At 41.8% G+C, this 25,011-nt stretch overlaps 1 protein-coding gene and 1 long non-coding RNA gene across 2 annotated transcripts in view; one reads left to right on the top strand and one right to left on the bottom strand.

Annotated features, from left to right (window-relative positions):
• Window positions 1-225: 225 nt before the first annotated feature.
• Window positions 226-25,011, top strand: part of LOC141059034 (protein-glutamine gamma-glutamyltransferase E-like) — a 58,941-nt gene continuing 34,155 nt past the window's right edge. The window contains exons 1-2 of the mRNA XM_073555243.1: window positions 226-434; window positions 21,729-21,996. Of these exons, the coding sequence (XP_073411344.1) occupies window positions 21,750-21,996 (247 nt within the window). The 5' untranslated portion in view covers window positions 226-434; window positions 21,729-21,749. The remainder of the gene's footprint in view (window positions 435-21,728; window positions 21,997-25,011) is intronic.
• Window positions 22,199-25,011, bottom strand: part of LOC141059035 (uncharacterized) — an 80,960-nt gene continuing 78,147 nt past the window's right edge. Inside the window, exon 2 of the long non-coding RNA XR_012222372.1 lies at window positions 22,199-23,315. This is a non-coding gene — a long non-coding RNA (uncharacterized lncRNA). The remainder of the gene's footprint in view (window positions 23,316-25,011) is intronic.

Genomic DNA, 25,011 nt, shown 5'->3' with positions numbered 1-25,011 from the left:
GTTTATATAACCTTCTGCTTATTTTGCTTGCTCATAACTGGATTATCTGATTTGACTTAACACCCAACGGTGTATAGATCACCCGAATATTTATTTACATTGCAAATGTTAAAATTGGTCACATGACACATGCCAAAAACTTCAAAGGGAGGGACTTGAAAACTCGGCACGATCAAGATGTTCTTGATTTGATCTCGTCACGTACTAGAGATTCAAGTTAGACTGGGTGTGTTTTTCTCCACAAAAGATGCTGGGCACTGACTAACATGTATTATTAATTTGTTGCTGATTGAGATGAAGACAGCAGTGAAGACAGAGATCTGATTCAACCTTGGTTTCACGTTTTTACCTGTCACCATTGCCTAAAAGACAACAACGACAGTGTTATGCTGGAAAGCTGAGGTTTTTCATCTGAAGCCAGTGAAAGCCTAAAGGTAATGAAATATACTGTAATACTTATGTTGTGTCTGTTTGATTGCTGAAATCTAACTCTAATGAAGACTTAAAAAGTGATGACCAGTCAATTTTACCCCTGACAAATTAGTAGTAGGCTATATACTAATATTTTTTTATCTTACTTGTGCTTTACTTTTAGGTTTTCAGTGCCATTGAATTTTTAATATTGTGTTTTTTTTAATGGGTAAAATTGCAAAGTGTTTGTAGAAACAAACAACTTTGCAATTTACTTGTTTTTAAAAATCTTCTGTGATTTCAGGATTGGAGGGATTTTTAATTCCATTGTTTACTGATTGCTGTCTACCAGCCACTGCTGCAGTTAGCAGCGATGAAAAATGAAACTCAGTTCATCCAAGCTTTTTCCAAAAGAGCTTGTAAGCGCTGCTCAAAAACTGGCCTGGATCGCAGGGACACACTATTAGCCCCAAATCCCAGTCACCATTAGCACAACTGTGCTTCTCCAGTGTTGCACTGCCTCTTCTTGCAGCATCTTAGAGTAAAGTTCGGGCCAGTAGTACAACGATGGTGCTGGTCTGGATTATGGAGGACACTACCCTCCAGTGTGCAAACAGCCTGGAGATAGGGATTTGTGCGCTCCTTCAGAAGAAGGTGAGACAGTCTCTTTAAATGTTGAGTAGATGTTATGCCACATTTGTTGGACTGTTATTGTACCGTAATCCAGATATATTATAAAGCTTCCACAATTGTATTTTACTATAATGTCATGGTGACTCAGTGGTTAGCACTGCAGCCTTGCAGCGCTGGGGTCCTGGGATCAAATCCCACCAAGGACAACATCTGCAAGGAGTTTGTATGTTCTCCCCGTGTTTGTGTGGGTTTCCTCCGGGCACGCTGCTTTCCTCCCACATGATGATAGGGAATTTAGATTGTGAGCCCCATCAGGGACAGTGATGATAATGTGTGCAAACTGTAAAGCGCTGCGGAATATGTTAGCGCTATATAAAAAAAAAAATTATTATAATGTTTGATCCAAGATTAATTACTTTTTTGTTAACCTATCAAACCTTGATTGTCAGGCGATATAGGCTCAATCGCGTTGTCATATAAGAAGGAGGCATATGAGGCATCGGCCCTGGTTCCAAGCGTTAGGAATTCTAGCTGGTGATCCACATCCTAGTAAAAAAGATAATGACCACAAAAAAATATCTTCTTGACCCTTTCTGCCATAATTGTTTTGTCTCTTAAATACAAAAACTTAACAGTTTTTAGTTACATAGGTTGAAGAAAGACACAGGTCTATCACCAGATCTATAACCCATTTGTTGTGAAAAAAAATCCCTCCCTTTTATAAATTCTGTTATAGTGTCTGCCATTACTACCTCTTGTGGTCGGACATTCCACAATCTGACTGCTCTAACCGTAAAGAACCCTTTCCAATTTAGATGCCAGAATAGAATCGCCTTTCCTCTAAACCAGGGTTCCCCAACTCCAGTCCTCAAGGCCCACCAACAGATCATGTTTTCAGGATTTCCTTAGTATTGCTCAAGTGATAATTGCATCATTGGGCCTTGAGGACTGGAGTTGGGGAACCCTGCTCGAAACGTAACAAATGTTCCCTGGTCCGATGTAAGAACTTTAATAGGAATTAACCAAGAATTTATCCTTTGTTCTGACCACATAATTACCATATTTATACACAGAAATGAGGACGCCACGGAGGTGTCTTTTTTCTAAACTAAACAAGCCCAACTTTTCCAAGAGGCCATCAGACAATATAGGGATAAGCTGAGAAAAGAACTGCAGATGCCACTACTAAAGATAAGAGGAAGGATGTCCAGTATCGTGACCTACAAGGAGGGATATGAGAAATATGTCAAATTATACTTATAGATGGGAACACAGGGATTAATGGGGAAAAGATAATGAATTCTGAGGGCAATTAGAAGATTGATTGTCCATTCAACAGATATCATGTTCAATTTCTGGGAGTGCGGGTGGGAAGCAAGTTCTGAATCTTCTGACTTGTGCAACGATAAATCTTGGCCCTTTTTCTTTAATGCTGCTAATTTAAAGGGTTTGTGTAATCTTATTTCCAGCAATAAACTATAAAATTAAAAATCCCTCTGTTCTTGTGAGTTTTTAGAAGCACTTTGCAATTTTACGCATTTAAGAAGTTCAGACATCCCATTTAACAGGATCTGTGGAATTGGGGGCTTTACATAAATTTGTAAGTTGATATTAGCAAAATGATGCTTTTAAGATTTGAGGTGGGGCCTTTTCAGTTAAAGGATGTACGCTAAACACGCTATTGCTGCTAAATAACCAGGACAGAGCCATTTGTCTTGGATCATTGGGCAGGAGCAATGAATTTCACTTGTACATACAGTAAGTGCAGGCAACGCAATGAAAACTGCCCGATGTCTGATAGATTGTGTGATCAGATTTAGTCTTGAAAGCTTGGAAAATCCTAAATCCAAAGTGAAGCGATTTGTTAAAGGAGTTGTCTGGGCAAAATGAAATGCTCATCGGTGTTTTAGAGCAGTAAAAAATAACAAACTAAGTGATACTCATCTACCGGTCCAGAACCCACCTGATTACAGTGTAGGCCACTCTGTTGTCTGCACTTATAGAGCAAGTAAAAGCGTCACCGTTCCACCAGCGGTCATACCGCTGCAGTCAGTGACAGGCTGCAGAGGTCTGGCTGCTGGTGGAAGAGTGACGGCTCCTCTTCCTATGTGAGCACAGTCCACGGAGTGGCCGCATCTAGATCCAGGTGGGTGCTGGCAGGTGAGTATCTCTTAGGCTGCAATGTTTTACAGCTCCAATCCTCTGGTGAACGTTTAATTTTACCCAGATAACCTCTTTAACTGTTAGTTTTAATAATGGAAGCTTTTTTTTGTATGATCATTTCAACACCACTGAAAGCTTTTGTAACAGTCTCTACCAACAGTAACATCCCGCAAATTACTGATATAATATCTACTAGAAATTATTATCGTTTGGTCAAGAGGATCACCCCTTTCAAGTTTAAAAAGGTGTTGAACATAAGAAAATAGGGCTTGGTTTTAAATGAATGGGAATGAGCCACAATAAAACAACAGAAGTGGGCTATTTTACCATTTTGTGTATACTTCAGATCTATGTGTTTCCTTGGTTACGAACAAGAAGCAAACCCTATGAAGTCATGTCTGTTTCCATTTGCCCATTCTCTGCTCTCTGTAAATTAGCAGGCTCAGCTCCTGAGCCCAACTCCTGAACCCGTTCCATACAACCCACACACAATCGATGATGAAAATGTATGTCACGGGTCATTAAGGTGTTAAACTAGGCCTGCAACCACCAATGGAGGAAGTTTAGGTGCTTCTAGCATACTGTTTATAAATTCAATTTAAAGGGAATCTGTCAGCAGGTTCTTGCTAAATAATTGTATAGAAGAATGATGTAGGGGCTGAGAGCCTTATTCCAGTGATCTGCCACTTACTAGGCTGTTTGTTGCTGTTTCAATAAAATCATTGTTTTATCAGCAGGAGATTATCACTAAAGGACTAGGTGTCTCATGCCTTCTAGTCAACTTGTTCTGTGTAAACCCTCCCTCACCAATGATTTCCAGTTTTTTGTCAATACACAGTGTGCACAGAAAACTGCCAATCAGTGGTGTGGGTGGGGTTATACAGAGCTCAGTATTCTCAGCACTGCTGGATCTGCAGCAGAGAAAACTGTGATTGCATCAAAGGAACATCATACAGACAGACCAGCTAGTGACACATCACAGGAATTGGGGTGTCAGCATCATCCTGCTCTCAGATTAGTTAGCAAAAACCTGGTGACACATTCCCTTTAAGTATACAACAGTATGCATTAAGCTCCCTCTAGTGGTGGCTGCAAGCCGCCAGAATGAATTATTTGAAATATATTTCTGTAAAGGGGATGTGGAGCCTGTGGCAGGGATCTTAATAATGGGTATAAAGCAAAAAACATTTACATGCAAATTTTTATGTGGATTTTTTCCCACTTGTGAATTTGCCTCATGGAAAACATTTTATAGCTCGTTCATGTAAAGAAGTGGTTACTGCAGTGAATAGTAATCTTAATAATTGCTGTAATTACCTATACTTATATGGACGATTACATGACAGCATACACTGACCAGTCAAACTATTTACAAAGATGTCAAATAAGGTGTATTATTATGAAAGTGCTTATAATCTAATTTTTACGCAAGGCTTTAGTTACTCTGTACAAACCTGTGTATGAATACACAGCAGGAAAATTTCATGCATACTGCAGCTAAACTCAAGAGTCAACAAATAATCCGAAATAAAATGATCTTTCATGCAGTTTTAGGTCAGGTCTCTCATATGGATGAGATGTACTGACCGGAAATCAACATCTTAAATTACGTCTATAAACTATTGCGATTGGGTCAGGACTCGAGACCCACAGCCGGTCCAGACCGCGTGGTCTGCACTGTGTATGTCAGATATGTGAAACCGGTCTAAATAGGAACCAGAACACAAAGGGCCCCATTCATCATTTGGAGTTCATTCTTGAGCCACTTTTTTTTGTCTTGTAAAATTCACTGACGTTTTTGAGCCAAATTCTTCAAAATGAAGCATGTGGTTAATGAATTTTATGCAAAATCAAAAATATTTTAATCTTAGATTTTTCTATATTAGGCCGGTTTCACATTAGCGCATTTTCAGCGCGTGCACGGCCGGGGGTAGCTCCGCCCCCGATCCGGCTCTCTGCCCGGCGTGCCCGCCCCTTGCTTGTAGCGCCACCTACTAGCGGACAGCGGCGCCTGCGATCGGCGCACCCTATCTTTAGCATAGGGTGCGCAGATCGTGCGCAGGCCGTGTGCTAGTTGCGCTTTGACCTGCGCTGCGCACTTTTGACGGTGCGCCGTGCGCGCCAAAATCCGAAAACTTTGATTTTGGCGCGCACGGCGCACCGTCAAAAGTGCGCAGCACAGGTCAAAGCGCAACTAGCGCACGGCCTGCGCACGATCTGCGCACCCTATGCTAAAGATAGGGTGCGCCGATCGCAGGCGCCGCTGTCCGCTAGTAGGCGGCGCTACAAGCAAGGGGCGGGCACGCCGGGCAGAGAGCCGGATCGGGGGCGGAGCTACCCCCGGCCGTGCGCGCGCTGAAAATGCGCTAATGTGAAACCGGCCTTACAACACTGCATGTTCTGCTAAAATTTTCAGACCTACATAAAATCACCCCAGGGGGGGAACAAGAGTACATTTTATAAAAGTTATAAATGCTGAATCGGCTAAAAATATCTGGAAATCCCAAACCCAGGCCCCAATGCAGAGCATAAAAAAAAACAAAACAGGTGAACATGTACGCTATGTGCATAATTATTAGGCTATTTGCATTTTTTTAATTAATTCTATTATTGAAAAATCACAGTGCTGTCAGTGAATCCAAAAGGTTAATAAACCTGAAACCTTAATATTTAAGAAAGTAAAAGTGAGGTTTTAACTTTTGAAGGGCATTTGCAGTGAATGGATTAGCCGCTGGACTCCTGACCTGAGCATGACAGCCCCATATAATTCTGTGAGGTTGTCATGCTGGGGTCAGGAGACCTGCAACCAATACGTGCTCTGTAGTCCGTGCTCGGACCGTGTTGCACAGATGTCTGCAAGAGCCCTTAGGAGAATATCTATGCATGCAGAATTATTAATAACCAAACACCTGAAATATACAAAAATACATTTCTGAAATCTATACAAAGCGATCATTGACTTATATAGCCTCCTTTCTCTTCAATAACGGTCATAAGTCTTCTATCCATGGAGTCTGTCAATTTATTAATCTGTTGATAGTCAACTTTTTTTGGAAGCACCACCCACAGCTTCCCATTCACTGATCAGAGAGGTGAACTGTTTTCCTTCATTGTAAATCTACCATTTAAGAAAGGACCACAAGTTTTCACTAGTGTTTAGATCAGGTGAGAAAGGGGCCATGTCATTATTCTTTCATCGTTAAGGTCTTTACCAGCAGCCAAGCAGAGGAGAACTTCGAAGCATGCAACAGAGCACTGTCCTGCATAAAAATCATGGTTGATTTGGAATCTTCAGCTCACAAAGGTCCAACTTGCTCATCTTTAATAATACCAGCCCATAGCAGTACTCCACCTCCAACTTGCTGGTGTCTGAGTTGAAGTGGAGGTCTTTGCCCATTACTGATCCAGCCACAGGCCCATCAGTCTCATCCATCAAGAGTCACTCTCATCTCATCAGGCCATAAAACCTTTGAAAATTCTGTTTTCAGATATTTCTTGTCCCAATCCTCAGGTTACAACTTGTGTTTCTTGATCACCTTGTACTTCTCGGCACTCCACTGAGGTTTCAGATCTGGAATATGACAGTACTGGAGGATAATGGCTTCCTGGTTGTTTCATGTTTGATTTTTCTTAGGCAGTAAATGTGCACTTTTTTTCTCAACACTTTTTTTGAGAACCTGTTGACCATTTGAGACAAAATATTTGACGATTCCGTGATCACACCCCAATATTGTAGCAATTTCAGGAATGCTGCATCCCTCTGTAAGTCAGTTACATGTTTTTTGGCCCATTTTGCCAGCGGAAACCAAGCTGCCTAATAATTCTGCACACCTTGATAAAGGGTGGGGATATCCTTAGGCCGAACCAGCCCTCATTACACAGGTACACATCACCTGATCTGCTTCATCCAATAAGCAAACAAGGTTATACAGCTTGGAGCTGAAATTTTCTGCATAAAAATACCCACTTGCCTATTAATTGTATACACAGTGTATAGAACAGACTTTCAAGAAGGTGCAAATTAAAAGAAGACTAAGGTGCAAATGCAAAATAGACACAAAATAACAAAAAAAAACTAAACAAAAAAGAGGCACAAATGCAATAATGAATTAGGCCCAAAATGTTTACATTCAGATTATGGCATTGGTATGGTGGTATCATACCAAAACTGAATTAAAGGGTGTAACTGCATATTCTATGCTGCCTTTATTACGGGCGTATAACTTGGAGGAGTACTATCCAATGTTTAATGATTAAAAATATGCAGATACTGATCCAAGTGCTATCCGATTAAACTTTAATTGGATAGCACTTGGATCAGTATCTTCATATTTTTCTACAGACTAAAACAGTCTGTGGAAAAAAATCACTGCATGCTGCAAGTGGCTCCACAAATTGGATCACACGCACCCATACAAGTCTACGGGTGCTTATGTCATTCGAGTGCAGTCCCTTTTACGAGGACACAGACAATGGAGAAGATGGACAAATGAAGTTCTCCATCTTCTTCACACCTGTGATACGATTCTCTCAACCAAGAGAATCAGATCACAGTAAACTCAGAGCAGAGTTTGAGCCGAGTGTCATTACCATAATAAATCTGATTCTCTCAGAAGACAGAATCATCACTCATGTGACCGTAGACTTAAGGGGGTTTTACACATAGCGATATCGCTAGCAATATCGCTAAAACGTCACCGATTTTGTGACGCAGCAGCGATATTGCTAGCGATATCGCTATGTGTGATACTTACCTCCGACCGCTCCCCCGCTGTCTGTCTCTGATCGCGCGAGATTGGGCGGCTCCATTTCTCGTCGGGCGCTTCCTGCTGGGGCTTCCTGCTGTGTGAGACGAGCGACGCATGGAGGCGGACGGGAGGACGTCAGGATCGCTGTGTGTGAAAGGTGAGTATCGTGCGCTGCGTCGCTGCTGCATCGCTGTGAGATCTGCCTGTGTGACAGCTCACTAGCGACCATTTAGCGATGCACCAGCGATCCTGACCGGGTCGGATCGCTGGTGCATCGCTAAATGTAAAAGGGCCTTTAGGATAGAAACTTCAAGGCACTGGAACTAGAAGTGTCTTATAGAAATCCAGCAGAGAACAAATGGGTAAATCTCCTGCTACTCAGTTCCATCACTGGTGTCTGGGTGAAGCCTTGGCCCTTTAACTAAGTTAATAGGGTTTAGCACTATTTTGACCTATTGCATACAAACGCATTACAACCCGAAACAAGACATTGGCGGGATCAGCTAAGAGTCTAATGTGTACACGGGCCTCCCGACTCTTTCCTGACAGATGATGTCAGAAAAGAGAAAAATCTGTTTGTTCCGTCCCCTCCACTGTGTCTGGGTGTATATTCTGCTTCTTTATTTCAAATTTCACACCAACACTGTCCTAGCTGCGGGTGGTGCTAGGGCAGATTGGGCTCTTGTAAGTCTTCAGGAAAATGCCCCCGGCGGTTTCATATGTGTAAAGTGCTCAGTTCCACCGGAGCTTGCACAGATTGATCCAGTGGTGAGCTTCAGTAACATGGCCCTGGAATGGCACAATATAAGGATATACACCCAGACACAGAGGAGGGAACAGAGCAAAGCTGAAGACCCTACCAACTGGCCTGCTCACAGGCCGTCCTGATGCACATAGATATGAATACAAGGACATTTCAAAGATTAAAGAAAACCTACAAAACGTATTTCTTCACCTGCGTTAACGTTTAATCAGTATGACAGCACCAACATGGCCATGTCTATACTTTACTTTGTAAAATGCTTCTGAAACGTTCCTTTGAAACTGAAGCTTCATATTTCCATCTAGAATAAAGCTTATACTAAGGCACCACAGCTGTTGTACAACTCGGAGCATGTCAGCTGGCTGCCTGGGCATGATTTATGTTCAGATTTTTATTAGAAAGTTTTCATTTCTAAGAAGAGCACTTCTGATAACAATTTATTGGGGAGTGACTGCTGCTTCATTCTGGATTAAGGTCACGGGTGAGCTTTGGGTCAGCCAATATCTAAGTATGTCATCATGTTGACCTCTTTATGTTAGGGCATCTATAAATCATAATTGCACTATGCTAGCATATGTGCCAAACAATGCAACAACGCCTGCCTATAGATCAGTGGTTCTCAGTGTCTCTAAGCCAAGTGCCCACATCTCCAATTAATGGCATGAAAGTATCCACAAGTCTATGGTCACTCAATGTGCTGCACCTATTTAAAGCACAGCAGATGTCCTACTAAAATCATGAGAACCTAACAACTGCTGGGAAGCCAGGCCGTAGTTCAGTGGAGGATATACTATTGGTGCAACCTGTGAAGCCTCATAGTAGACCAAAAGGTAAGGGGCCGCTTCTACCTATAAATCAGCTCTCATTTTCTGTCGTTGCATTATTGGCCCATGTACCATTCCTGCACAGTGGTCCTCTCGTGTCAGTGTCCCCTGCTGTAGACGGATCACCTGATTGACTCATCGACCGTTCATTGGTGGTTATTTTACTTTTAATTAGTTTTCTTTATTTGGGTTTATTGAGCTAGAATTGTCTTTAGCAGGAGTACTGATCTTGGCTCATTTTCTAGCTTACTTTGTGGCAAAAATTCTTTAGAGCTATCACACAAACTATGTTCCACAGATTTGGCAGGTTTCTTGTGGTGCCTCCATTATTCTATTATGAATAAAATATGTTAACCCTAAAAAATGTCATGGCATGAACAGCTTATTTTATTTATGTCAATGAATTTCACGTTCAAAACCCAAAGATGCAGCTCCCCGCTGTATCCCTATGCCTGGCTAGTCATGTCCTCCTTTTACTATCTTTCATTGAGGCTTTCCCTATACATTTGTGAAGTTTCACCTGCAATTGAGATCTCTAGAATTGAACACAATGAGATAAGTTTCTTAAAAGTGTAACTGTTGTATCAGTTTTTATTTCATAGCCATAACTCAATAGTACACATGAAAATAAGCAAATTTATAATATATCATATCAGCGGAATCTGAGATAAGAGAGGACAGTTGCTACTGATAAGATTCTATATAGACTGGTGGGGTTGAAGACCTCTGCCTCTAGCTCTTCCCTCCCATACATATAATATATATCTTATCAGTACCAACTGCCATCTCCTATCTCGTTAATGTACTAATCTGTCTTTACTGAATACAGATTTTATCCATGAATTGAAAATTTTGAAAATGAAAAAAATCACTCCAGGAGGAGAAAGAAGCAGATTTCTCTGCTAATATAGAAAAAATATTTAGAATTGAGAGTCCACAGTGGTTGATACCTTTTTAATGCCTAAGTGAAAAGATGGTAACAAATTGCAAGCTTTTAAGACTACTCGGGTCTCTTCATCAGGCTAGACTAATACAACATCTGAAGAATCACATATTTATACACAAGAGTGACAAGACAGCACAGAAATAGCGCAATATATAAGACAAGTGACGTGAAGCAGAATTGTCATTATGGGAGAGGGATAAACATAAATACTGGAACAGTTCATAGATAAGGAGTGTGAAAGTTTTATTGTCTTCTGATTGAGGTCTGGTTCTGTGTTGTGAAGCCCCTGCAAGGCCTGAAGAGCAAATTCCTTAGTTGATGTAGGAAAGATGTATATCTTTGTACCGTGTTAGCCAGTGGATAGAAAAATATTCAGGATTGAGAGTCCTCAGTAGTTGATACCTTTTAATGGCTAACTGAAAAGATGGTAACACATTGCAAGCTTTCGAGACTACTCTGGTCTCTTCATCAGGCTAGACTAATACAAAATCTGAAGTCACATATTTATGCACAATACAGCCTAGAAAAAATGCAATAGATAAGACAAGTGATATGAAATTACTGGTATTGAAAGGTAACTTCACATCTCAGAGAGAGAGACGAGTTTGGGAGTACAAATTTATGACGAACTTTGACACTCTCAGTGCTGGAATGAATGTGTCGCATGGATTTATGTCTTTTTACATCAATTAAGGAATTTCCTTTTAAAACCTTGCGGGGCAACACAGAACTAGACCCCAATCAGAGGACCATAAAACATCCAGACTCCTTATCTATGAACTGGTCCAATGTTTATATTTATGTTTCTCCCTCTCCCATATTGATAGTTCTGCTTCACGTCACTTGTCTTATCTATTGCATTTTTTCTAGGCTGTATTGTGCATAAATATGTGACTTCAGATTTTGTATTAGTCTAGCCTGATGAAGAGACCTGAGTAGTCTCGAAAGCTTGCAATGTGTTACCATCTTTTCAGTTAGCCATTAAAAGGTATCAACCACTGAGGACTCTCAATCCTGAATATTTTTCTATTAGTTGATGTAGAAAGACATAAAGATAAAAATAAGCATCTTTGTAATAAATCTTATGTGTACTATTGATGTACTAAATAAAAAGTACAATGGTTCTATTGGGGCTCACGTTCAAAACCTACACACAGTCTATTAAGTCCGAATGTCTGCCTCCAGTAGGCAAACACGCCTGAAAATTATACACGCCAGAGTGCAAGTTTGCTCTGTCGGCACCATTATAGTCTATGACCCAAACGGAGCAACTGGACGGCTGCCAATGTGAAAGCACCCTTACTCTTTAAATGTATATGAGACAGACAAGTTAATTTATTAATGAAGTGAATGCTATGTGATAGATTTGGCACATTTTGGTACCGATTAGATATTTCTGCTTTTTTTTTCACAATCTCTTGGTGGGCTTCCTAATTATTTAGGTGAAAACAAAAGCATTTACCATTTACAAAACCACTTAACCAAAAATATCTAAAAAGGTGCAATCTCCCCCAAGATTCTACATGATGCAATAGAATGACAACCTTCATTTTACTGGGGTGATTAGGTGATTATTAATTGAAAAATTATTTTGGCCTCGTCTGTGGCTTTGATTGATTGTGATATGCATCAAAACTAGTGGATGCCAGAAATGCAGTTACTCATAGTACCTAGTAAAATGTCAAAATTAAATATAATTGGATGCTTTGATTGGTTCTTACTTGCTGCAATGGTATTTGTAAAAATGATAGAACTGATATTAAGATTGTATAAAATTGCTCTAGAAATCTATAGCTATATACAGATCTATAGATATATACACCCTTGAAATTGTTCCAGAAAATGAAGTACATCTCCCATACAATTATTGCAATTATTGTATTTTTCTGGACTATAATACACACTTTTTCCCTAAAATTTGCAGGGAAATTGTGGTGTGCGACTTATAGTCTGAATGAAGCTTACAGGGGGGTTGCAGTGGTGGTGGCGTGGGCAGAGTCTCTTCCTTAGGAAGCCGTCGACGGCAGAAGAGGTGCAATCCTGAAGGCCTGGTGTCGGTGGTGAGGCAGAGCAGAGTCCATTGCTTTCTCGCCAGCCATGTTCCCAAAGCCGTGGGCTACCGAAGGCGGCGCCTGCACAGACTGGGATCTCAGCCCAGCTGAAATCTCAATCTGCGTAAGGGCCACCTCCAGTGGCCATTTCCCAGAAGCCCATGGTCTGGCTGAGATCCTAATTTGTGCAAATGTAATGGGAGCCCAGGACTGTATTCATGGCCAGAGTCACTGAAGCATCTGTGTCCTTACCTTCCCTCATAGAAAACTGTATTCCACTTCTCAGTGTATCTGCGTCTCCAATTTCAGGTCCCACCGGGCACTTCCCAGGCGGCGATGGCCCCTCTTACAGGTGACCCCCAGTAACGGAGACACAGTCCAGGACAATTTGAACATTCTCTCTACTTAATACTTCACACGTTACATCCACAGTTGGCACATCATGGAATTCACTTGTTTCCTCATCTTTCCCTACTTCGCTGACGCTTCTGTGCCGCACACGTCTGGAATGGACCGTCTTAGACTGCTTCCCATATCCTTCCTGGCCTAACCTCGCCATGATGACAATTTCTTCTGCCTGTTTCGCCCCAGAATCGAAATCATCAGCCACCCTGTTTGGTTGCCTTTGGAAAAACATCTGGCCCATCTGTACCATTCTCGTTGAAGCTCCAACTTCCTTCAACTGCTCACTCCAACTGACTCCTGCCTTAAAGGCGTCCACCCAGGCTATGAGTTACCACATCTTTCTTCTCCTGTACTGGCTCACTGTAATGATGCCTAGTGGCCATGGATAACATGGGCTGCAGCTATTTAACGTTGTGTGGCTGCCGAACCGTCCGGGCCTATAGCCTATATGGACACTTTGGGCACCTTGGCCCCGTCTGTCTAAACTTCCCTAAGACTTTGCAGCTTACCACCCAGCAGCCCCTCCTACATTATCCCTCAACAACATTACTATGAACTACACCAACAGTGCACACTAGTATGCCCCCCTCAGCATCCCTTCTGCCTCCACGCTGACACCGGGCCTGCAGCATTGCATCTCTGGGACACCCACTTATCTTACCCAGGGCCCGTAACATTGCCCCATTTCTGCAGCAGCTAGCTATATGAGGAAGGGACCATGCTTGCTGTGACCCTGATCCACTGCTGCCGCCCCAAGTAAGATGCCTTAAATTCGGACTATAAGACAGACACCTATCTTATAAAAGAAATCTTTTTTCATATTTTCTTCCCCAAAATTTGGGGGGTGTTTTATGGTCCGGTGCATCTTATAGTCTGAAAAATATGGTACACATGTTTTGTTATACACATGTTTTTTTCCTTTGTGTGTTTTGGAACAACACAAAAAATACAGAGAAAAAATGGCAAAGTGGACATTTCACACTAAACTCCCAAAATGGGCCGAACAAAACTGTTGGCACCTTCTCAAAATTGTGGGTAAAGCATGTGATTCACATTCAAACACACCTATGGCAAGTAACAGGTGTGGGCAATATGAAAATCACACCTGAAACCAGATAAAAAAGGGAGAAGTTGATAACAGAAAGAGCAAAAGAGAACAGTCTGAGGACTTAAGAAACAAAATTCTTGAAAATGTTGACGTTCTCAAGGTTAAAAATTTATCTGCAGAGATCTTAATGTTTTTTGTCCATGGTGCCAACATAATCAAGAAGTTAACAACAAATGGTATTGTAGTTGTTCTCCCTGGATGTGGCTGGCAGAGAAAAATTGATGAAAGATTGCCATGCAGAATAGTGCAGCTGGTGCATAAGCAGTCCCAATCAAGTTTGAAAAAAATTTCAAGCTGTCCTTTAGGCTCAGGATGTCAGTGCCAGCTATCTGTTCACATTTGAATTAAATGAAACACTATGTCAGGAGACCCAGGAGGAACCCACTGCTGACACAGAGACATAAAAATGCTAGATTGCAGTTTGCAAAAATGTACATGAGCAAGTCAAAATCCTTCTGAGAAAGTGTCTTGTGGACAGGTGAGACCAAGATAGAGCTGTTTGGTAAAGCACCTTTCTAATGTTTACCGAAAACGGAATGAGGCCTACAAAGAAACTATACTGGAATCATAATAATTGAAAAAATTTTAAAAAAAACATCACTTGTCACTACCATTCTCCTGCCTTGAATGCACAGATGCATGCAGCCCACAAAGGTAAAAAGTTGTTGTGATAAGCGGCGGTGGTCAGCCATTTATAAAAGAATATAGAAAGTCCATTGCACAGAAGTGAAGATGGCGGCACTCATCATACAGCCATAACAGATCGGGACAGTATTAAGCGAAAAGTATAACAGGCAATGGACATTTCGTGTCCACTCACAACTTCTGTGAGCTCAAAACAACCATTGCCTGTAATGTATTTACTTAATAATCTCCCAATCTGAACCTACTATGCTTGCTTCAGATTAAGGGCAAGAGCAGACATATGAGAGAATCAGGCCGATTATGCAAATGCACTCTGAAAAAACTCTGGTCAGAGTTTGATCACAGTCTCGACATAGTGTGGTCAGAGTTTGATCACAGTCTCGACATAGTGCGATACCATTCTCTCAGATAAGGAGAAGATGGAGAAAAAAAAAGCATCTTCCCCATTCTGTGAGGCCATGAAAATTGGACTGTACTCAGATGTCATCCAAGTGTAGTCCAATGATTTACATGGAGGGAAAGCAAGCCGAATATCAGATCAAACTCAGGCATACAGTGATGTTTTTCCTTGAACAATGCACAGGATAATTGTGGAATCGATTTTTGGAAAAAAAAATATGTAGATGGAGCTCAGAAAATTTTTTTAAAAAAAAAGCAAAACGAACAAGATTAAAAGATTACCACTAGAGTTGAGCGACTTTAGTCGGATCGGGTTTCATGAAACAAAATTCGTTTCAGATGAAACTGGTCCGACTAGGGCAAAAAAAGTCGGAGTTTCGTCCGAAACCCGACCCCAATGCAAGTCAATGGGAAATAAAAGTCGGCAATGAGCGGATGAAATTCATCCGCTCAATGCCGACTTTTATTTCCCATTGACTTGCATTGGGGTCGGGTTCCGGACGAAACTCCGACTTTTTTTGCCCTAGTCGGACCAGTTTCATCTGAAACGAATTTTGTTTCATGAAACCCGATCCGACTAAAGTCGCTCAACTCTAATTACCACTCCAATTTGAATAAATTAGAAAGTCAGAAGCGTTCCACAAAAAATATATATATTTGCATCGACCGAAAAACACAAAAACAGAATTCTTCCTTATAACACAAAATTCCAATGTTTCAAGTTCCTCTGATTATCAACAGACAAAACTGCCCAGGTCATGATGGGGTTAATAGCTTTGACTAATGCTGGACACTATGATGCATTTTTATACTTACCATGAGTTCAAAACTGTCTAAAATACAATTGTTCTTGTAAATTGCACTTGCTTTCGAAATGTAGAAATGCCCCATAAACAGACAGAAATAGTTTTTTGATAATTACATAATGTACCGTAAGTCTTTTTTATGGTCCTCTTTATGTGACAGTTTACTTTCAGTCTGGAAAAACATTAACATGTGAACAGCACTCCAAACTAAGGCATTTGTAAAAAAAAGAAAATGGACGTATGAACGAGGTCTAAAACAATTGTTTTTCATAGACCAATCTTCAGGGACATACATAGAAATATTGGGGACCCATAGTAGAAGTTCTAGTTGGGCCCCCATTCCTAAAACTAAATAAATACATTTTTGTCGGGGTCACTAACGAGCATATTTCACAACTTTGCAACCTTTACTAAGTAATTTTTCTCCTACTAAAGCCCTGGAATCCCCTTTCATTGCACCCATAAAGTATGAAGCCTACAAAAGTACCGCACAAACACTATATGATCTCCCCACAGTGAATTCCTCCACAGTAACCTACACATGCACAGTATGATGACCCCACTATACCACACAATAATCTCCATGGTAAAGTATGGTGACCCCCAACACAGTATGATGCTCCAACTGTGAACTCCACACAGCCCTCCATGCAGTATAATTGGCCTACATACAGTTAATGGCCCCACACATCTCCACACTTTATAATAGCCCGCATTATCCCTCTAAACAGTATAATCGCTTCAACACAATATGATGGACCCCACACAATCCTCCACACTGTATAACTGCTTGCATACAGTATTATCGCCCCCACATAGCCCTCCATAAAGTAAGAAGGCTTCTACGTAGCCCACCATATATAATAATGGCCCCACATATCCTTCCATATAGTATAATGGGCCCCACATTGTTTTCCATATAGTATGATGCACCCCATGGTCCTCCATATATTATAATGCACTTTATAGTCCTCCATATAGCATAATGCACTCCAAATAGCTCTGCATATAGTATAATGCACTCCTCATAGTCTTCCATAAAACAAAAAACACCCACATAGTCCTCCATATAATGTACCCCCATAGTCCTGCATATAGTGTAATTCACCCCCCATAGTCCGCCATATAGTATAATGCACCACCATAGTCCTCCATACAGAATATTGCACTCCCTATAGTCCTCCATACAGAATATTGCACTCCCTATAGTCCTCCATACTGTATATTGCACTCCCTATAGTCCTCCTTATATAGTATACTACACTCCCCTAGTCCTCCATATAGTATTATGGCCACCACAAAGTAATCACTGATTAAAAAAAAATACAGTACTCACCTCTACTTCTTCCCCCACTGCTCCAGACTCTGCAGCAAGTGTTTTGAAGCGCTACATACCTTAGCACAGCAGGTGCCATGTAGTGACATCAGAGGACGAGTAAGAATTCCAGAGGCAGGAGCGTCAGCAGATGCTCCCTCCTCTATCATTGCTTTCAATTGTATGGGCATCCAGGATGCCGATATAGTTGAATGTGCGATGACAGGTGGCCCCACAAGCCCCACAGCGCACATCCTGGCACTGGGCCCCATTAACTCACAAGCCCCATAGCGGCCAGGTAGCCTGCCACCATTGGAGATACTCCACTGCCATGGTTAAGGCAGCATAAAGCTACTTTTTTATGACGAGCTTTTCATGTTGCAGATTTACTGCACCACTTCTGCAAGTTAAATAGGTTACTTACATTTTTCATTGAGTTTTTTTGTCCATTTTCTTTTGCGTTTCTGACGCTTCGGTTTTTGTTTCTTTTTGGTGCGTCAGGTTTTAAATAAAGCTGCTTTGTTTTTTATTACTTTCTGATGTTTTGCTTTGACAAAACTTTATTGATATGATCATGTGTAGATTACATACGCTTTACATGCATTTCCGTAGTGGAACATATACTTTTTTTACCTGCAAAATGTTTGCATCTAATGCAGTTCTACGACAAAATTCCACACACATAAAACGCCCCTGAGGGTTCAGTCGCCACAGGGGTACTGCACCTCCTCCTGAGGTGTGGTATCCCACTCCCCAGGTAAGATGGAACACCTGTCCAGACTCCACCACTCACATCCAGCACAAACACAATAGTGTAGCAGAGAACCCTTCATGGCTGCCTGCTTGGAACACGAAGAGTGCTGGGAGGTGGGTGGAGCTTAGACTGCACAAAAGAGTGGGAGAATATTAGGAAAAGGTCAGTCTGTGAGAGAAGATCCCCTGAGAGGATGGAGTGAAGGAAGTGCAGCAGACTCCTGTGACCTGGAGCTGCTGGCACGGGAAAGAGAAATAGAAAGCCTGATTCTTCAGAAGAAAGAAAGTTTAGTACGGAACATAAGGAGAAGAGAGCTAAGGACTAGGGTCAGAGCAGAGCCCTTCCTCAAGTTTGAAGCGCATGGCCGGGGTCCGGTCCCTGAGGCTGTTTGTGAAACTAATGTTCCAGCAGCAGACACCGGAGGAATAGGAGCTGTGACCACTCTATTCCCACAAAAGACTCGAAGACATGGTGGCAACCTATGTGTGAGCCGGGACATGACGGATGGAGTCCCCGAAGCAGGCTACAGTCACTTGTCATGCGAGTGGAGTTCCAAGGAACATCTGAGAGGAGGAACTTGGGTTTAACACACAACTACAAGTACTTCAGTATAAGCGCTAGTGGGGAGACGTTCAGAACAGGCACACGAAAGGGAGAGCTGGAAAGGTTAATTCCATCTGCCTGGGAGTTGGCTGAGCCCCTGATCTGGAGACCGCGCATTGAAGCGGGCACCTGTCTGTGCCAAGAACGTGAGTAAAAGAACTGGAACTGCACTCAGCTGTCTCATTGCCTTGTTCCTGCACCAATCCACTCAGCACTGCTACATCTCTGTGCCTAACACTGCACCATCTACCTCAACACCTATTGCTACTGCCCTGGGACTACAGCCCTACCTGTGGGGAGCTTCAACATCATTGCTGCACCACACCATCTGTCCCAGAGAAGTAACCCTGCAGCGCTGGTCAAACTGACCAGAAACCACAGGTGGCGTCACGAATCATCTCAGTAACTTTATCCCCATCACTCTACCCCTTTTACATTGACCGCCTGAGGCCACGGGCCGGGTCCCTGCCACTGTGACATCTCCCATTGAAATCAACGGGCCCGGCACCGAGTACCCCACGGCCTCTGGGGGCGAGTCACGTACCCACAAGAAAAATTGACTTGCTGCAGAATTCAAACACGCACTGCAGGTCAGTTTACACCTCGTAACAATAAAAAGGCTCAGTGGGCATGAGATGTCTTTAAATCCCATTCACTATGCTGCAACTGTAAGTCGCTGCGTTTTTGCACAGTGAAAGTATTCAGCATTAAAGACTCACCAAAAACTCAAAACTTAAGGCCCCGTCACACACAGCGATCTCGCCAGCGGTGGATCTTGCGGTGGATCCTGCGTCTGGAGACACGTTTGCCCCTGCTCCACACCATACTAAGCTTACCAACCCAGTCTGAAGACAGTCTGTCCCTATACTGAGCACACGGAGCTACTTTAAAGTATAGGTTCACATCCTATTGCAAGAAATCTATGATAAGCACGTAACTGAAGAAGGTCATTAATTGACCGAAACGTTTTACCTTCATACTACAATAAATCTCCTATTACCTTGTAGAAAATAGGGTCCTGGGTAATAAACAAGTTAGGGTGTGTGCACACATTGCGGATTCTGCTGCGCATCCGCAGCAGATTTGGCCCCGCGGATCTGCAGCAGTTTCTGCTGCATTGTACAGTACCCTTTTAGTCTATATAAATAAAAAAACGCTGTGCACATGTTGCGGAATTTTCCGCATGGATTTGCGGATTCTTTGTGTGGATTCCGCAGCGGTTTGGCACCTGTTCCATGACAGGTGTCAAATCGCAGGGGAAAACCTCAGGCTAAACCACAGGAAATCCACAGATAAACCGCAGGTCTTTTGACCTGCGGATTTAGACAAATTTGCAATGAAAAATCTGCAGCAGAATCCGCAACATGTGCACACACCCTTAGGGTAGTCCACATGTTGAAGCCTATATGCACACAGATCGGGCTGCCAGCGTGCTTGGGCCCCCCTAATCACCGGGCCCCATACACTTGTAAGGGCTGTAATGTCCTGATGGCGGCCCTGGCACCAACCATGCAGTGCCAAAACAATACCGCCATATTCAGCTCATATAACACCTCTAAAAAGTACCCAACTAATATGCAGGAATCTATAAGAACAGATGAGAAGTGCATAAGAAATGACATGGATATTTCATGATGCCAAATACACCCAACAACTATTTTTCCCTTGGGTGGAGACTTATCAGATTATTATCAGACTAATTAGCTGTTCTACTTTCTTTTGTTTGCTTCTAATCCAGTGATTTGCTTGCAATAATGTATCAAAAGTGTCGCTCTGAGTCATCCAGATATGAACGTGTTATTTATCTTAATCTGTGAAAATTAAACTAGGTAAATTTATGGTTAGTGTTATAAGAAAATTTCATAGATTTTTCACCCATTATTATGGAGACTGTGCATGCTCTGCTGCACTCATTAAAGATGAAGAAGAAAGTAGGGGCAAACCTTCATACTCAATATTCATGGAATCAGTTTAGAATATTTTTATTTGCTCAATAAAGTCTTTTGAATATTCATTTAGAAAGACAGCATGTTCTAATATACCTTGCTTACATTCCTTATAGCAAATTTTTGCTACCCCATCTGAGAGCAGCATAATGTAGGGGCAGAGACTCCAATTCCAATGATGTGTTTCTTACGGTGTTGCTTGTTGTTATTTTGATAATCCGCAGGACCAAAACCACTGTGGATCCGCAGCAGAATCCGCAGCTTGTGCACACACCCTTAGGGTATGTGCACATGGTGCGGATTCTTCTGCAGTTCTGCAGCAGATTTGGCCCTGCAGAACTGCAAGTGATGTACAGTACCATTTAAGGCTATGTAAAACAAAAAAGCTGTGCACATGCTGCAGATTTTTCCACGCAGATTTGGTGCGGATTTAAAACTGCAGCTTGTCACTTCTTTTGTGCGGTTTTGCTGCAGTTTTACATCTGCTCCATTATAGAAATCCGCAGGTGTAAACTGCAGGGGAAATCTGCACAAAAACTGCAGATAAAACGCAGATCATTTTACCTGAGGATTTAGCAAAATCTGCGCGGAAAATTCCACAGCAGAATCTGCAACGTGTAAGAATGCAATGTGTGCACGCAGCCAGTGCTGTGTCTCCTCCTCTGCCCCGGTGACTGTTGTTTGCAGTACTGATGTCATGTCAACAGCGCTGCAGCCAATCACTGAGCTCAGCGGCTCATGTTATATACATCTGATGTGCTCAGTGATTGGCTGCAGTAGTAATGTTTTTGACGCGTTTTTTTCCACGCGTTTTCTGGGAACATTGGAAAAACTGAGCGGCTAAAAACGCATGCATTGGCACAAAAAGCCAAAAACGCATGCAATTTAATGTCAAGCTTCTTTTAAGCGTTTCTGCAGCGTCTGATCCGGCTCAAACGCCGCAGAAACGCTTAAAAAACGCATCGTGTGCACACAGCCTAAAAGGAGAGATGTGAGCCATTAAAAAACAAAAAAGCTGCATAGTATGGCGCAAATAGGACATGGTCCATCAATCATGACTTTTTGATCGCGATGGAGGAATGATGATTACACCCCATACCTCCAAATGTATAACATATAATACACATACATAAATAATACATATTAATCATTCCTTTTCCCCAGAGTAGATGACACACTGCTTACATTGTTCTCTTCTATTTTTGTAGGTATTTTGGGACAGTCTAATCATGGCAGAATTGGTACCCCAGGAATGCAAGCCTCCCTGCATAAATAATGAGCTGGCCGGAGAGTTTAAGCTGGTCAGTGTGCAGGCAATTGGCAAAGATGTGGCTCTGAATCTGACAATCACAAACCTGACAACTTGTCCGAAGGTGGTTAATGTTGACATCAGGGCGGCTTCAGTCCTGTACACCAAGAAGGAAATGCATGAACTACTCAAAGACCAGAAGACGATTAATATTGGAGGCTGTGAAGGTAATTACTGCAAAAAACTTTTTTGGAGTTATAAAGAGCTTACATGTTTCAACTATTAAAAAAATGAAGGCAAAAATGAAAATAATACACATGTCGAGGTAACTATTTAGGGAGGGCTAAATTAACCCTTCACGGTTGAGCCAGTGATTTCCAAATTATTCCAGTGTTGCTAGCAACTCAAATGACCACACGGAGACTGGGGTCTCTGTACGGAAGGATCGAGGCAGATCACTAAGCCCCTTTATTTTAGTCACATCTTTTATAATCTTTTGCTTAATTATGCAAGGTTCTCAAGTACCAATAACATCATTTCACTTTATAAGCCAATAATATTGCAAGAAAACCGGAAACTACATATATGTCCATCATAGAAAGTAGTATAATGACATATTCTTCAGAGTTTTACACTCCCGCCTCCCTTATCTTTGTACCTGATGAGAACAGTCTGGTTTCATGACAGCCCATGCCAATTATAAAAATGTATCTTACAGCAACAAAAATGGAGAAGCGAAACCTTCAGAGAATGGACAAAACGAAACTTCGGCTCTGATTTTACTATTAACCATTCACATTCCCCCCTAGATAAAAATTTTTAACACATATGCAGCATCAGAGGTGCTATCCCAAGCTAAAAGCTTGAGGGGTACTGGTCTTCACATGACTGATGCCGTGTTACCAGTCATGGCTGTCGCGGCGTACCCGTCCCCCCTGTATACTGCAGTTCACGAATAACAATTTTTGATGTCGGTGGTGGGGATCTTTTGTAGGTAGACATGTGCTTGGCTTCAACATCTTCATCAAGTAGCCTTTTGAGATCGGTGCAGAGAAGAGCAGGGGCAACGACGCCTTTGGTATCATCATTGGCTGGCTTAGTGTAGAATTTCCTAATACATACAGAAATACACCAAAGAACAAGTTTTAGTATCACATATACAACAAGGATACAGGCAGCAATGTGTAACAAGCTTTGTAAGATCCCAGCTATCCAGCCCCCAATTCCCTTAAATAAATTGGCTGGATTGAGAAAGGAGAAGGTGTCTGACCACCAACTGTCCTTATTACAATCATTGTCTTTATTGTATTGATCTCTGAGTCTTTGAATATCTTCTAACTTTAACTTTTAACTTCTACCAATAATAATATGGAAAATGCGAAAAACCAAAACATTACGCCCCTTCATTTGCTATTGACTTGTTGGGTGATGAGAACTTGATAGGGACCGTCATACAAGGGTTCTAGTCCGTGCTTCCTGACATGCCTTTTCACGACTACCAAATCACCAGGCTTCAGGTTATAACAGGTGTCGGTTTCTGCTGAATCTGGAAAAGAAAAGGAAACTAGAACATAGGTGTTCATCCTGGGGTATTTGGGACAAAAGAGTATGAGGATTAGGCACCAGGTTTGAGAAACACTTTTACTGGTTCTACAGGCATTTTCCCTATATCATTTGGCCCTTTTGACCAGAGTTTAGATGGTATCTCTGAGAGGTATGGGGTGAGTCATTGATCCTCAGGCAATATTGGGGGTGGATCTGAGCCTATCAGGGCCATCATAACCATAAGAAGGGCATGCAAAATACAGATTTCCTCACTGTCTTCATCTACATAGGGATTATATAACAAAAAAAAACATCTGACCATCATCTTGGAATTGTATTCTGGAGCAGAACTGTGATAATAAATCTGCCCCTAGTAAATTTACAGGACACGTGGGCAGCGTCGGACTGGCCCACCGGAGAACCGGTGGATTCTCCGGTGGGCCCTGGCACCTGCTGGCATACAGGGCCAGCAGTTGCCTAGGGCCCCCGCTGCTCCAGGGGCCCCCAGCCAGTGGTGTGTCGCACACCATGCAGCTGCTATGGGGCCCCTGCCAGCGGAGCAGCAGCGGGTGTCAGGAGGCAGGAGCCCCTGTCCCCGCTGCTAAAGAGAAATGAATATTCACTGCGAAGCAGTGAATATCATTTCAGGTCTCCACCCCCCAGAGGCCCCGCCCCCAGCCCAGTAAGCTGCTCTGCATCAGGGCCGGCGCCGCCCTCAGTCCTCTCTGCTCCTGGCTCACAGCCAGTGCGCGATGACGTCACTACATCGCGCACCCGCTGTGTGTCTGGCAGAGGGGGCAGCTCCTGACACTGAAGCCGGGATCAGCGTGGGAGCGAGGAGGAGAGGTGAGTATTGTGTTTTGTTTGTTTTTTTTATATCTCTCTCGCTCTCTCTATCTGTCTCTCTCTATCTATCTCTATATCTCTATATCTCTCTCTTATATCTATCTATCTATCTCTATATCAATCTCTATCTATTATCTATATCTATCTATTTCTATATCTATCTCTATCTATCGCTCTATCTTTATATCTATCTTTCTATCTCTACATCTATCTCTATATCTATCTATCTCTATATCTTTCTATATATATATCTCTATATCTATCTATTATGTCTATCTATCTATCTCTATATCTATCTATCTTACTCTATCTATCTCTATATCTATTATCTCTATATTTATTATCTATCTAGCTACCATCTATATCTATCTATCTTTATCTATATATCTCTCTATCTAATATCTATATCTATCTATCTCTATACCTATCTATTTATCCGTTATCTATCTCTATATCTTTTCTCTGTATCTATCTATCTCTATATCTATATCTCTCGCTATCTATCGCTCTATCTCTATATCTATATCTATCTCTATATCTATCTTTATATCTATATCTATATATCTATCTCTATCTATCTCTATATCTATCTCTATATCTATATCTATTTCTCTCTATATCTATCTCTATAGCTATCTATCTATATATCTCTATCTATCTCTATATCTATCTCTCTGTATATCTATCTATCTTTCTATCTCTATATCTATATATCTATCTTTCTCTATCTATTTATCTCTATATATTTTCTCTGTATCTATCTCTCTCTATATCTATCTATCTATCTCTATATATATCTATTATCTCTATATCTATATCTATCTATTTATCTCTATCTCTATATCTATCTC

The sequence above is a fragment of the Dendrobates tinctorius genome, unplaced genomic scaffold, assembly GCF_039654945.1.
Source record: "Dendrobates tinctorius isolate UK_male_01 unplaced genomic scaffold, ASM3965494v1 ptg000223l, whole genome shotgun sequence".
NCBI lineage: Eukaryota > Metazoa > Chordata > Amphibia > Anura > Dendrobatidae > Dendrobates > Dendrobates tinctorius.
The sequence above is the reverse complement of the archived record's forward strand: the minus strand, read 5'-3'. Positions and strand labels throughout refer to the sequence as shown.